The sequence below is a fragment of the Leptodactylus fuscus genome, chromosome 8 (genome assembly GCF_031893055.1).
Source record: "Leptodactylus fuscus isolate aLepFus1 chromosome 8, aLepFus1.hap2, whole genome shotgun sequence".
NCBI classification, from domain to species: Eukaryota; Metazoa; Chordata; class Amphibia; order Anura; family Leptodactylidae; genus Leptodactylus; species Leptodactylus fuscus.
The window spans coordinates 683,333-697,121 of NC_134272.1; the positions used below are offsets into that span (position 1 = coordinate 683,333).

Genomic DNA, 13,789 nt, shown 5'->3' on the forward strand with positions numbered 1-13,789 from the left:
TAATAGTATAGTGAGTAATAGTAATCCTATAGACGGTGAATAGTATAGTGAGTAATAGTAATCCTATAGACGGTGAATAGTATAGTGAGTAATAGTAATCCTATAGACGGTGAATAGTATAGTGAGTAATAGTAATCCTATAGACAGTGAATAGTATAGTGAGTAATAGTAATCCTATAGACAGTAATAGTATAGTGAGTAATAGTAATCCTATAGACAGTGAATAGTATAGTGAGTAATAGTAATCCTATAGACAGTAATAGTATAGTGAGTAATAGTAATCCTATAGACAGTAATAGTATAGTGAGTAATAGTAATCCTATAGACAGTGAATAGTATAGTGAGTAATAGTAATCCTATAGACAGTAATAGTATAGTGAGTAATAGTAATCCTATAGACGGTGAATAGTATAGTGAGTAATAGTAATCCTATAGACAGTGAATAGTATAGTGAGTAATAGTAATCCTATAGACAGTAATAGTATAATGAGGAATAGTAATCCTATAGACAGTAATAGTATAGTGAGTAATATTAATCCTATAGACAGTGAATAGTATAGTGAGTAATAGTAATCCTATAGACAGTAATAGTATAGTGAGTAATAGTAATCCTATAGACAGTGAATAGTATAGTGAGTAATAGTAATCCTATAGACAGTAATAGTATAGTGAGTAATAGTAATCCTATAGACAGTAATACTATAGTGAGTAATAGTAATCCTATAGACAGTGAATAGTATAATGAGTAATAGTAATCCTATAGACAGTGAATAGTATAGTGAGTAATAGTAATCCTATAGACAGTAATAGTATAATGAGGAATAGTAATCCTATAGACAGTAATAGTATAGTGAGTAATAGTAATCCTATAGACGGTGAATAGTATAGTGAGTAATAGTAATCCTATAGACAGTGAATAGTATAGTGAGTAATAGTAATCCTATAGACAGTGAATAGTATAGTGAGTAATAGTAATCCTATAGACAGTAATAGTATAGTGAGTAATAGTAATCCTATAGACAGTGAATAGTATAGTGAGTAATAGTAATCCTATAGACAGTAATACTATAGTGAGTAATAGTAATCCTATAGACAGTAATAGTATAGTGAGTAATAGTAATCCTATAGACAGTGAATAGTATAGTGAGTAATAGTAATCCTATAGACAGTAATAGTATAGTGAGTAATAGTAATCCTATAGACAGTGAATAGTATAGTGAGTAATAGTAATCCTATAGACAGTAATAGTATAGTGAGTAATAGTAATCCTATAGACAGTGAATAGTATAGTGAGTAATAGTAATCCTATAGACAGTAATAGTATAGTGAGTAATAGTAATCCTATAGACGGTGACGAGTATAGTGAGTAATAGTAATCCTATAGACAGTAATACTATAGTGAGTAATAGTAATCCTATAGACAGTGAATAGTATAGTGAGTAATAGTAATCCTATAGACAGTGAATAGTATAGTGAGTAATAGTAATCCTATAGACAGTGAATAGTATAGTGAGTAATAGTAATCCTATAGACAGTAATAGTATAGTGAGTAATAGTAATCCTATAGACAGTGAATAGTATAGTGAGTAATAGTAATCCTATAGACAGTGAATAGTATAGTGAGTAATAGTAATCCTATAGACAGTAATAGTATAGTGAGTAATAGTAATCCTATAGACGGTGAATAGTATAGTGAGTAATAGTAATCCTATAGACAGTGAATAGTATAGTGAGTAATAGTAATCCTATACACAGTAATGGTATAGTGAGTAATAGTAATCCTATAGACAGTGACTAGTATAGTGAGTAATAGTAATCCTATACACAGTGAATAGTATAGTGAGTAATAGTAATCCTATAGACAGTAATAGTATAGTGAGTAATAGTAATCCTATAGACAGTAATGGTATAGTGAGTAATAGTAATCCTATAGACAGTAATAGTATAGTGAGTAATAGTAATTCTATAGACAGTGAATAGTATAGTGAGTAATAGTAATCCTATAGACAGTAATAGTATAGTGAGTAATAGTAATCCTATAGACAGTGAATAGCATAGTGAGTAATAGTAATCCTATACACAGTAATGGTATAGTGAGTAATAGTAATCCTATAGACAGTGACTAGTATAGTGAGTAATAGTAATCCTATACACAGTGAATAGTATAGTGAGTAATAGTAATCCTATAGACAGTAATAGTATAGTGAGTAATAGTAATCCTATAGACAGTAATGGTATAGTGAGTAATAGTAATCCTATAGACAGTAATAGTATAGTGAGTAATAGTAATTCTATAGACAGTGAATAGTATAGTGAGTAATAGTAATCCTATAGACAGTAATAGTATAGTGAGTAATAGTAATCCTATAGACAGTGAATAGTATAGTGAGTAATAGTAATCCTATAGACAGTGAATAGTATAGTGAGTAATAGTAATCCTATAGACAGTAATAGTATAGTGAGTAATAGTAATCCTATAGACAGTGAATAGTATAGTGAGTAATAGTAATCCTATAGACAGTAATAGTATAGTGAGTAATAGTAATCCTATAGACAGTAATAGTATAGTGAGTAATAGTAATCCTATAGACAGTAATAGTTTAGTGAGTAATAGTAATCCTATAGACAGTGAATAGTATAGTGAGTAATAGTAATCCTATAGACAGTAATAGTATAGTGAGTAATAGTAATCCTATAGACAGTAATAGTATAGTGAGTAATAGTAAGCCTATAGACAGTGAATAGTATAGTGAGTAATAGTAATCCTATAGACAGTGAATAGTATAGAGTAATAGTAATCCTATAGACAGTGAATAGTATAGTGAGTAATAGTAATCCTATAGACAGTGAATAGTATAGTGAGTAATAGTAATCCTATAGACAGTGAATAGTATAGTGAGTAATAGTAAACCAAGGGAGTTGACCCCACGGGCCTTTGGGAAAGACCAGTCATATCCATTATTTAAACAATGCTTCCGAGACCAGGCGGACGGATGGGAGTGGCAGGTTCCCCTTTAGGACATGCCCATTTAAGGAGACCCACCCCCTCTACCAAAGCTGGTGCAGACTACAGCATGGGCCACTTCTGGCTCCTGAGCTCAGCGTTCCTTTGGGGTACATCCACATGTGTGGTTCCTCCCTGCACTCACGGCCGGTGACTCACTGTGAAGCAGTCTCTCAGGGGACGGTACTTGTGGGTAGGGCGGGGCCTCTCACATTGCACCGCCCCGTCATCACACTTCATGTACTTGACAACACTGCCGGATCCGTAACGCTCGGTGCACACAAGGGCCACATCCTCAGACCACATCACTGCCTATAGGCAAATAAGAGGTAAAGTTTGTGACCCCTCTGACGCCAGTGGAGCACTTTGGCTTGTCAAGAGGGGTGGGTGTGGTATAAAAGTGTCAGGGGCGATTGTTGTGGTGATCAGGTGGCAGGGTGATGGGTGTAGCAGTCAGATGTCGGGGGGTGATGGGCGTAGCAGTCTGGAGTGATAGATGTAGAAGTTGGGTGTTGGGTGTAGTAGTTGGGCAGGTGATGGGTGGGGCCCAGCTGCCTACCCAGATCAGCCAAAATGAGACTCCAGCCCAACAGAGACCTTCCACCTGGAGTTCTGCAAGTACCTGCTCCATGTCCATCGCAACACCTCCACCATGGCCTGCAGGGCAGAGCTAGGCAGACTCCCCCTATGGCTCACCATACAGAAGAGGGCGCTAGCTTTCCAGGCGCATATTCAGGACGGCAACCCCGACTCCTACCACCACCAAGCATGGCTAAGCCACCTGAGCAAACCAGACACTCACCAACCAAACAACAGCCAACCACCAAACCAAAAACACCAACAGATGATAACCAAGGCCGAAATAAAGGCGACCACAGAGGCAAACAGAGAGCGGGACATTGAAGAATGGAGAAACAAAATAAATAACTCCAAAAAACTCACCAATGTGTACCAATCCCTACAAAGGGACTACACCATGGCCACCTACCTGGAGAGAATACGCCACCCCAAGCACAGACAGACCCTGAGCCGGTACAGACTGAGCGCCCACAACCTAGAGATAGAGACGGGGCGATACAGGCAGACGTACAAGCCACGGGAGAACAGACTGTGCCAGCACTGTGACCAGGGGGCCCTAGACGACCAGACCCACTTCCTGCTACACTGCACCAAATACTCAGCTGTGAGGGCCGTCTACTACTAAAGACTCTCTGCCCACATCCCAGACTGGGAGAAGAGGAAACTCTACATCCTACTGGGAGAAGAAGAGGCCACTGTGGAGATCGCTGCCCAATACGTGTCCAGCTGTCACCAAACAGGAGGAAGATGAGACTCCATGGACTGTTATACCCCAATACACCCGCCCGCTCATACCAACCACATGTCCATTGTCCACCTGCCACCAAACGAGGAACGGGGTAGGTGATGGGTGTAGCAGTCGGGTGTCACGGGGTAGTGGATGGGTGTAGCAGTCGGGTGTCACAGGGTAGGCGATGGGTGTAGCAGTCGGGTGTCACAGGGTAGGCGATGGGCGTAGTAGTCGGGTGTCACGAGGTAGGCGATGGGCGTAGCAGTCGGGCGTCACGGGGTAGGTGATGGGCGTAGCAGTCGGGTGTCACGGGGTAGGCGATGGGTGTAGTAGACGGGTGTGATGTCTGTAGTAGGCGGGTGTAGGTGATGTGTGTAGTAGTCGGGTGTGATGTGTGTAGTAGTCGGGTGTGATGGGTGTAGTAGTCGGGTGTAATGGGTGTAGTAGTCGGGGGGGCGGGGGTAGGTGATGGGTGTAGTAGTCGGGTGTGATGGGTGTAGTAGTCGGGTGTGATGGGTGTAGTAGTCGGGTGTGATGGGCGTAGCAGTCAGGTGTCACGGGGTAGGCGATGGGTGTAGTAGACGGGTGTTGGTGATGTGTGTAGTAGTCGGGTGGCGGGGGTAGGTGATGGGTGTAGTAGTCGGGTGTGATGTGTGTAGTAGTCGGGTGTGATGTGCGTAGCAGTCGGGTGTCACAGGGTAGGCGATGGGTGTAGTAGACGGGTGTTGGTGATGTGTGTAGTAGTCGGGTGGCGGGGGTAGGTGATGGGTGTAGTAGTCGGGTGTGATGGGTGTAGTAGTCGGGTGTGATGTGTGTAGTAGTTGGGTGGCGGGGGTAGGTGATGTGTGTAGTAGTCGGGTGTGATGTGTGTAGTAGTTGGGTGTAATGGGTGTAGTAGTCGGGTGGCGGGGGTAGGAGATGGGTGTAGTAGTCGGGTGTGATGGGTGTAGTAGTCGGGTGTGATGGGTGTAGTAGTCGGGTGTGATGGGTGTAGTAGTCGGGTGGCGGGGTAGGTGATGTGTGTAGTAGTCGGGTGTGATGGGTGTAGTAGTCGGGTGTGATGGGAGTAGTAGTCGGGTGTGATGGGTGTAGTAGTCGGGTGGCGGGGGTAGGTGATGGGTGTAGTGGTCGGGTGTGATGGGTGTAGTGGTCGGGTGTGATGGGTGTAGTAGTCGGGTGTGATGGGTGTAGTAGTCGGGTGGCGGGGGTAGGTGATGGGTGTAGTAGTCGGGTGTGATGTGTGTAGTAGTCGGGTGTGATGGGTGTAGTAGTCGGGTGGCGGGGGTAGGTGATGTGTGTAGTGGTCGGGTGTGATGGGTGTAGTGGTCGGGTGTGATGGGTGTAGTGGTCGGGTGTGATGGGTGTAGTGGTCGGGTGTGATGGGTGTAGTGGTCGGGTGTGATGGGTGTAGTGGTCAGGTGGCGGGGGTAGGTGATGGGTGTAGTGGTCGGGTGTGATGGGTGTAGTGGTCGGGTGTGATGGGTGTAGTGGTCGGGTGTGATGGGTGTAGTAGTCGGGTGTGATGGGTGTAGTGGTCAGGTGTGATGGGTGTAGTGGTCGGGTGTGATGGGTGTAGTGGTCGGGTGTGATGGGTGTAGTGGTCGGGTGGCGGGGGTAGGTGATGTGTGTAGTAGTCGGGTGTGATGGGTGTAGTGGTCGGGTGGCGGGGGTAGGTGATGTGTGTAGTAGTCGGGTGTGATGGGTGTAGTGGTCGGGTGTGATGGGTGTAGTGGTCGGGTGTGATGGGTGTAGTGGTCGGGTGTGATGGGTGTAGTGGTCGGGTGTGATGGGTGTAGTGGTCGGGTGTGATGGGTGTAGTAGTCGGGTGGCGGGGGTAGGTGATGTGTGTAGTGGTCGGGTGTGATGGGTGTAGTGGTCGGGTGTGATGGGTGTAGTGGTCGGGTGTGATGGGTGTAGTAGTCGGGTGTGATGGGTGTAGTGGTCGGGTGTGATGGGTGTAGTGGTCGGGTGTGATGGGTGTAGTAGTCGGGTGTGATGGGTGTAGTGGTCGGGTGGCGGGGGTAGGTGATGTGTGTAGTAGTCGGGTGTGATGGGTGTAGTGGTCGGGTGTGATGGGTGTAGTGGTCGGGTGTGATGGGTGTAGTGGTCGGGTGTGATGGGTGTAGGGGTCGGGTGTGATGGGTGTAGGGGTCGGGTGTGATGGGTGTAGTGGTCGGGTGTGATGGGTGTAGTGGTCGGGTGGCGGGGGTAGGTGATGTGTGTAGTAGTCGGGTGTGATGGGTGTAGGGGTCGGGTGTGATGGGTGTAGTGGTCGGGTGTGATGGGTGTAGTGGTCGGGTGTGATGGGTGTAGTAGTCGGGTGGCGGGGGTAGGTGATGTGTGTAGTAGTCGGGTGTGATGGGTGTAGTGGTCAGGTGTGATCGGTGTAGTAGTCGGGTGGCGGGGGTAGGTGATGTGTGTAGTAGTCGGGTGTGATCGGTGTAGTGGTCGGGTGTGATCAGTGTAGTGGTCGGGTGTGATGGGTGTAGTGGTCGGGTGTGATGGGTGTAGTGGTCGGGTGGCGGGGGTAGGTGATGTGTGTAGTAGTCGGGTGTGATGGGTGTAGTGGTCGGGTGTGATCGGTGTAGTAGTCGGGTGTGATGGGTGTAGTGGTCGGGTGTGATGGGTGTAGTGGTCGGGTGTGATGGGTGTAGTAGTCGGGTGTGATGGGTGTAGTGGTCGGGTGTGATGGGTGTAGTGGTCGGGTGTGATGGGTGTAGTGGTCGGGTGGCGGGGGTAGGTGATGTGTGTAGTAGTCGGGTGTGATGGGTGTAGTGGTCGGGTGTGATGGGTGTAGTAGTCGGGTGTGATGGGTGTAGTGGTCGGGTGTGATGGTTGTAGTGGTCGGGTGGCGGGGGTAGGTGATGGGTGTAGTGGTCGGGTGGCGGGGGTAGGTGATGTGTGTAGTAGTCGGATGTGATGGGTGTAGGGGTCGGGTGTGATGGGTGTAGGGGTCGGGTGTGATGGGTGTAGTGGTCGGGTGTGATGGGTGTAGGGGTCGGGTGTGATGGGTGTAGGGGTCGGGTGTGATGGGTGTAGGGGTCGGGTGTGATGGGTGTAGGGGTCGGGTGTGATGGGTGTAGGGGTCGGGTGTGATGGGTGTAGTGGTCGGGTGTGATGGGTGTAGGGGTCGGGTGTGATGGGTGTAGGGGTCGGGTGTGATGGGTGTAGTGGTCGGGTGTGATGGGTGTAGGGGTCGGGTGTGATGGGTGTAGGGGTCGGGTGTGATGGGTGTAGTGGTCGGGTGTGATGGGTGTAGTGGTCGGGTGTGATGGGTGTAGGGGTCGGGTGTGATGGGTGTAGTGGTCGGGTGTGATGGGTGTAGTGGTCGGGTGTGATGGGTGTAGTGGTCGGGTGTGATGGGTGTAGTGGTCGGGTGGCGGGGGTAGGTGATGGGTGTAGTGGTCGGGTGGCGGGGGTAGGTGATGTGTGTAGTGGTCGGGTGTGATGGGTGTAGGGGTCGGGTGTGATGGGTGTAGGGGTCGGGTGTGATGGGTGTAGGGGTCGGGTGTGATGGGTGTAGGGGTCGGGTGTGATGGGTGTAGGGGTCGGGTGTGATGGGTGTAGGGGTCGGGTGTGATGGGTGTAGGGGTCGGGTGTGATGGGTGTAGTGGTCGGGTGTGATGGGTGTAGGGGTCGGGTGTGATGGGTGTAGGGGTCGGGTGTGATGGGTGTAGTGGTCGGGTGTGATGGGTGTAGGGGTCGGGTGTGATGGGTGTAGTGGTCGGGTGTGATGGGTGTAGTGGTCGGGTGTGATGGGTGTAGGGGTCGGGTGTGATGGGTGTAGTGGTCGGGTGTGATGGTTGTAGTGGTCGGGTGGCGGGGGTAGGTGATGGGTGTAGTGGTCGGGTGGCGGGGGTAGGTGATGTGTGTAGTAGTCGGATGTGATGGGTGTAGGGGTCGGGTGTGATGGGTGTAGGGGTCGGGTGTGATGGGTGTAGTGGTCGGGTGTGATGGGTGTAGGGGTCGGGTGTGATGGGTGTAGGGGTCGGGTGTGATGGGTGTAGGGGTCGGGTGTGATGGGTGTAGGGGTCGGGTGTGATGGGTGTAGGGGTCGGGTGTGATGGGTGTAGTGGTCGGGTGTGATGGGTGTAGGGGTCGGGTGTGATGGGTGTAGGGGTCGGGTGTGATGGGTGTAGTGGTCGGGTGTGATGGGTGTAGGGGTCGGGTGTGATGGGTGTAGTGGTCGGGTGTGATGGGTGTAGTGGTCGGGTGTGATGGGTGTAGGGGTCGGGTGTGATGGGTGTAGTGGTCGGGTGTGATGGGTGTAGTGGTCGGGTGTGATGGGTGTAGTGGTCGGGTGTGATGGGTGTAGTGGTCGGGTGGCGGGGGTAGGTGATGGGTGTAGTGGTCGGGTGGCGGGGGTAGGTGATGTGTGTAGTGGTCGGGTGTGATGGGTGTAGGGGTCGGGTGTGATGGGTGTAGGGGTCGGGTGTGATGGGTGTAGGGGTCGGGTGTGATGGGTGTAGTGGTCGGGTGTGATGGGTGTAGGGGTCGGGTGTGATGGGTGTAGGGGTCGGGTGTGATGGGTGTAGGGGTCGGGTGTGATGGGTGTAGTGGTCGGGTGTGATGGGTGTAGGGGTCGGGTGTGATGGGTGTAGGGGTCGGGTGTGATGGGTGTAGTGGTCGGGTGTGATGGGTGTAGGGGTCGGGTGTGATGGGTGTAGTGGTCGGGTGTGATGGGTGTAGTGGTCGGGTGTGATGGGTGTAGGGGTCGGGTGTGATGGGTGTAGTGGTCGGGTGTGATGGGTGTAGTGGTCGGGTGGCGGGGGTAGGTGATGGGTGTAGTGGTCGGGTGGCGGGGGTAGGTGATGTGTGTAGTGGTCGGGTGTGATGGGTGTAGGGGTCGGGTGTGATGGGTGTAGGGGTCGGGTGTGATGGGTGTAGTGGTCGGGTGTGATGGGTGTAGGGGTCGGGTGTGATGGGTGTAGGGGTCGGGTGTGATGGGTGTAGGGGTCGGGTGTGATGGGTGTAGTGGTCGGGTGTGATGGGTGTAGTGGTCGGGTGTGATGGGTGTAGGGGTCGGGTGTGATGGGTGTAGTGGTCGGGTGTGATGGGTGTAGTGGTCGGGTGGCGGGGGTAGGTGATGGGTGTAGTGGTCGGGTGGCGGGGGTAGGTGATGTGTGTAGTGGTCGGGTGTGATGGGTGTAGGGGTCGGGTGTGATGGGTGTAGGGGTCGGGTGTGATGGGTGTAGTGGTCGGGTGTGATGGGTGTAGGGGTCGGGTGTGATGGGTGTAGGGGTCGGGTGTGATGGGTGTAGGGGTCGGGTGTGATGGGTGTAGGGGTCGGGTGTGATGGGTGTAGGGGTCGGGTGTGATGGGTGTAGTGGTCGGGTGTGATGGGTGTAGGGGTCGGGTGTGATGGGTGTAGGGGTCGGGTGTGATGGGTGTAGTGGTCGGGTGTGATGGGTGTAGGGGTCGGGTGTGATGGGTGTAGGGGTCGGGTGTGATGGGTGTAGGGGTCGGGTGTGATGGGTGTAGTGGTCGGGTGTGATGGGTGTAGTGGTCGGGTGTGATGGGTGTAGTGGTCGGGTGGCGGGGGTAGGTGATGGGTGTAGTGGTCGGGTGGCGGGGGTAGGTGATGTGTGTAGTGGTCGGGTGTGATGGGTGTAGGGGTCGGGTGTGATGGGTGTAGGGGTCGGGTGTGATGGGTGTAGGGGTCGGGTGTGATGGGTGTAGTGGTCGGGTGTGATGGGTGTAGGGGTCGGGTGTGATGGGTGTAGGGGTCGGGTGTGATGGGTGTAGTGGTCGGGTGTGATGGGTGTAGTGGTCGGGTGTGATGGGTGTAGTGGTCGGGTGTGATGGGTGTAGGGGTCGGGTGTGATGGGTGTAGGGGTCGGGTGTGATGGGTGTAGGGGTCGGGTGTGATGGGTGTAGTGGTCGGGTGTGATGGGTGTAGGGGTCGGGTGAAGTACTCGGGGTCTTACCCCTTCTCTCTGGTGAATCAGACTCCGCTCTCGGCTCCTGTTAAGCTGTGATTGGTTGCCGATGACACATGACTGAGCGGGCGCCGCTGATTGGCCGGCTCCGTGTTAAGGCGCAGGCTGTGTCGTGGCAGGTTTCTGGGTTGTTGTTGCAGTCACGTGGTGCGTAACCGCAGAAACAGTCGCGCGTACTGCGAGGTCAAGACGGAAAAGGCGGGGCTTTCACCGGAAGTCTATGTATGGGATGCTCAGGTCTCCGAGTACGCGACACCGGCAGCTCGGTATAAGTCATGACGTCACGAAAGGAAAGTCCACGTCATCACCGGAGGAAGCGGCTCCTCATATACCGGTCAGTGTGTGATGGATTCTGACGGGCGGCGCTCCGGTCCAGACGTGCGACTGAATTTTCCTCCCGTGCTGCGTAGCCTCGCCCACTCCAACTGCCCAGCACTATAAACACCAGGGGCAATAGACCCGGACTGTTCTATCCTTCAGCGGGATGGGGGGGGTCGGACTGTCCTATCCTTCAGCGGGATGGGGGGGTCGGACTGTCTTATCCTTCAGCGGGATGGGGGGGGTCGGACTGTCTTATCCTTCAGCGGGATGGGGGGGGGTCGGACTGTCTTATCCTTCAGCGGGATGGGGGGGGTCGGACTGTCTTATCCTTCAGCGGGATGGGGGGGGTCGGACTGTCTTATCCTTCAGCGGGATGGGGGGGGTCGGACTGTCTTATCCTTCAGCGGGATGGGGGGGGTCGGACTGTCTTATCCTTCAGCGGGATGGGGGGGGTCGGACTGTCTTATCCTTCAGCGGGATGGGGGGGGTCGGACTGTCTTATCCTTCAGCGGGATGGGGGGGGTCGGACTGTCTTATCCTTCAGCGGGATGGGGGGGGTCGGACTGTCTTATCCTTCAGCGGGATGGGGGGGGTCGGACTGTCTTATCCTTCAGCGGGATGGGGGGGGTCGGACTGTCTTATCCTTCAGCGGGATGGGGGGGGGGGTCGGACTGTCTTATCCTTCAGCGGGATGGGGGGGGGGGGTCGGACTGTCTTATCCTTCAGCGGGATGGGGGGGGGGGGGTCGGACTGTCTTATCCTTCAGCGGGATGGGGGGGGGGGGGTCGGACTGTCCTATCCTTCAGCGGGATATGGGGGAGGGGGACAGCGGATCCTACCACCTCCCTGCTAGGGTCAGGCCATCTTGGCTTTGTATAAATCATTGTCTCCCTTTTTTTGTCTGCTTTCTTCCAGTCCATCCCCTGGAGACTCCGCGACGTTGTCTCCTGGGCGCCGTGCCTGGCCAGATGAGGACTCCCCTCGAGGTTTGCCCCGCACGCTTCTTCTGGCTTCTCCTATGGAGAGAGAGAGGAGGAGGGTTTTGTCTGTGGAGCTCCGAGACATTGGCCATGAGGTGGGCACTAGAGGTGGTGGGTCCGGTGTTTGTGGGGAACAAGTACAGGCGTTGGGGCGGGGGCACGTACAGGCGTATGAGCGCAGAATATTGGGGATGGTCACCAGGCCGCTAACATGTCCCTCAAACCATAGGAGGCCTCTGGCGTTATTGCCCGGGTCCTAGGGTTCCCATTCCATGTATGGTCTGATGTGTGATATATAATAAGTTACCCAGTATTGTAAGCGGCCATTTTCTTGTGGGCATGTGCAGTCTGCTCTGCCCAAGGCCTAGAAGTCTGAGACCTGCGCCAGAAGAAGAGGATGAAGAAGACGTTCCTGACAAAGAAGGCGGCGCTGGAGAGAGTTCTCTGGCAGCATTGGGCACGCCCCCAGTGCTGCGAGAGAACTAATTTGCATCCTGACAAGAACCGGGATTCCTACGGAACGGAGAAGACAATGAAAGATAGGAGACAAATAGCCTTTCTTAAGGCTATTCCAACGTGTTACTAAGAAAAAAATGTGTTTGTATGATAGGATCCCTTTAATCTGAATGTCCGGGATAGAACATTCCAGAGAAGTGGTGCAACGCGGGAGGTTCTGATAATAGAGGATGGAAGTGTTAGGTCATTGAGTGAGCGGAGAGCACGGGATGTGCAATAGAGATGAGGGAGGAGATGTAGGGAGGTGTAGCATTATGGAGAGCCTTGTGGGGGAGGGGGAGAAGATTATATTGCATTCTGTAATGAATAGGCAGCCAATGTAGTGACCGGCGCAGACCGGAGGCCTCGCTGTAGCGACCGGCGCAGACCGGAGGCCTCGCTGTAGCGACCGGCGCAGACCGGAGGCCTCGCTGTAGCGACCGGCGCAGACCGGAGGCCTCGCTGTAGAGTCTAGCCTGATAGATAAGCCTGGCCGCTGCATTCAGAATAGATTGTAGAGGGGAGAGTTTAGTGAGGGGAAGACGGATTAGTAAGGAGTTACAGTAGTCAGGGCGAGAATGAATCAGAGAGACAATAAGCGTGTGTAATGTATCTCTGGTAAGGAAAGGGCAGATTCTGGAGATTTTTGAGGTGGAGGTGACATGAGTGTGTAAGGGATTGGACGTGGGGGTAGTGAAGGAAAGGTCTGAGTCAAACACAATCCCAAGACAGCGGGCCTACTGCCTAGGAGTTATAGTAAGGCTGGAGACTGCAGTGGAGCAGGGGGCTTAGGACCGAGCTCTGAGGAACCCCAATGGCAATGGGAAGAAACAGAGAAATGATAGACTGAAGGTGTGGTCTGAGAGATAAGAGGAGAACCAGGAGAGCGCAGTGTCCATGAGGCCGACTGAGCGGAGCAGAGTGAGGAGGAGATGATGGTCAACAGTGTCAAAAGCTGCAGAGAGGTCCAGAAGAATAAGAAGAGAGAAGTCGCCATTGGATTTAGCCATTAGCAGATCATTGGAGACTTTTGTGAGAGCCGTTTCAGTAGAGTGCAGAGCGCGGAAACCAGATTGTAAGGGGTCAAGCAGAGAGTTAGCGGATTAAACAAGAATACACCAGCCATTTTATCTTGACTACAATTCATGGTGATTATATGTTGGTTGAAGGTTCACCCAGGAGTTTAGTTCGGATCAAATTTAGCCAAACTGAAACTATTATACCGAGGGGTCTCTCAAGCCCCTGGAGTATAATAAGCAATGAGTCAAGGAAGGTGAGGAAACCTAAAAACCAGCGTCATTCACCTCACCTCCAGTGTGACTCCCCGATGTCTTCGGCTCTTCTGGATGATGTCGGGGACCACTGCAGTCTGTGGACGTGTCACATCGCTGCCTGACCCATGACAACCCTGATGCCTGCCAGGAGAGATGAGGTCTCTTTGTTTCTTTACCTCCATGAAGATAGCCCGCAGTATAATGATAGCAGTTCCAATTCGGTCATGTTCAGTCCAAATGAAACCGCAAATATTGTTGTAACCGACGTGAATAAAATCATGTTGGGGTTTTCCAGGCTGATGTTCGGTTTTGGTTGTTTTTCGACCCTCTTACCTGAGCTGATGGTTCTTTCCTTTTACAGGTTGAGCAACTTCAGTTGAAGACTCCCCCATGTGAGCGGTATGGATAGTTTATATCATGGGTTGTGGGGATGTAGCATGTGACCTGTGCACAGTGTATTATAGCAA

General features: G+C 51.6%; 1 protein-coding gene across 1 annotated transcript in view; it reads right to left on the minus strand.

Moving 5' to 3' along the window:
* The window catches only part of RUSF1 (RUS family member 1), a 28,232-nt gene extending 17,921 nt beyond the window's left edge, over positions 1 to 10,311 (minus strand). Inside the window, exons 1-2 of the mRNA XM_075285538.1 lie at positions 10,241 to 10,311; positions 3,164 to 3,316 (exon numbers count right to left, since the gene is read on the minus strand). Coding sequence (XP_075141639.1) covers positions 3,164 to 3,310 — 147 coding nt within the window. The 5' untranslated portion in view covers positions 3,311 to 3,316; positions 10,241 to 10,311. The remainder of the gene's footprint in view (positions 1 to 3,163; positions 3,317 to 10,240) is intronic.
* Between the last annotated feature and the right edge of the window lie 3,478 nt (positions 10,312 to 13,789).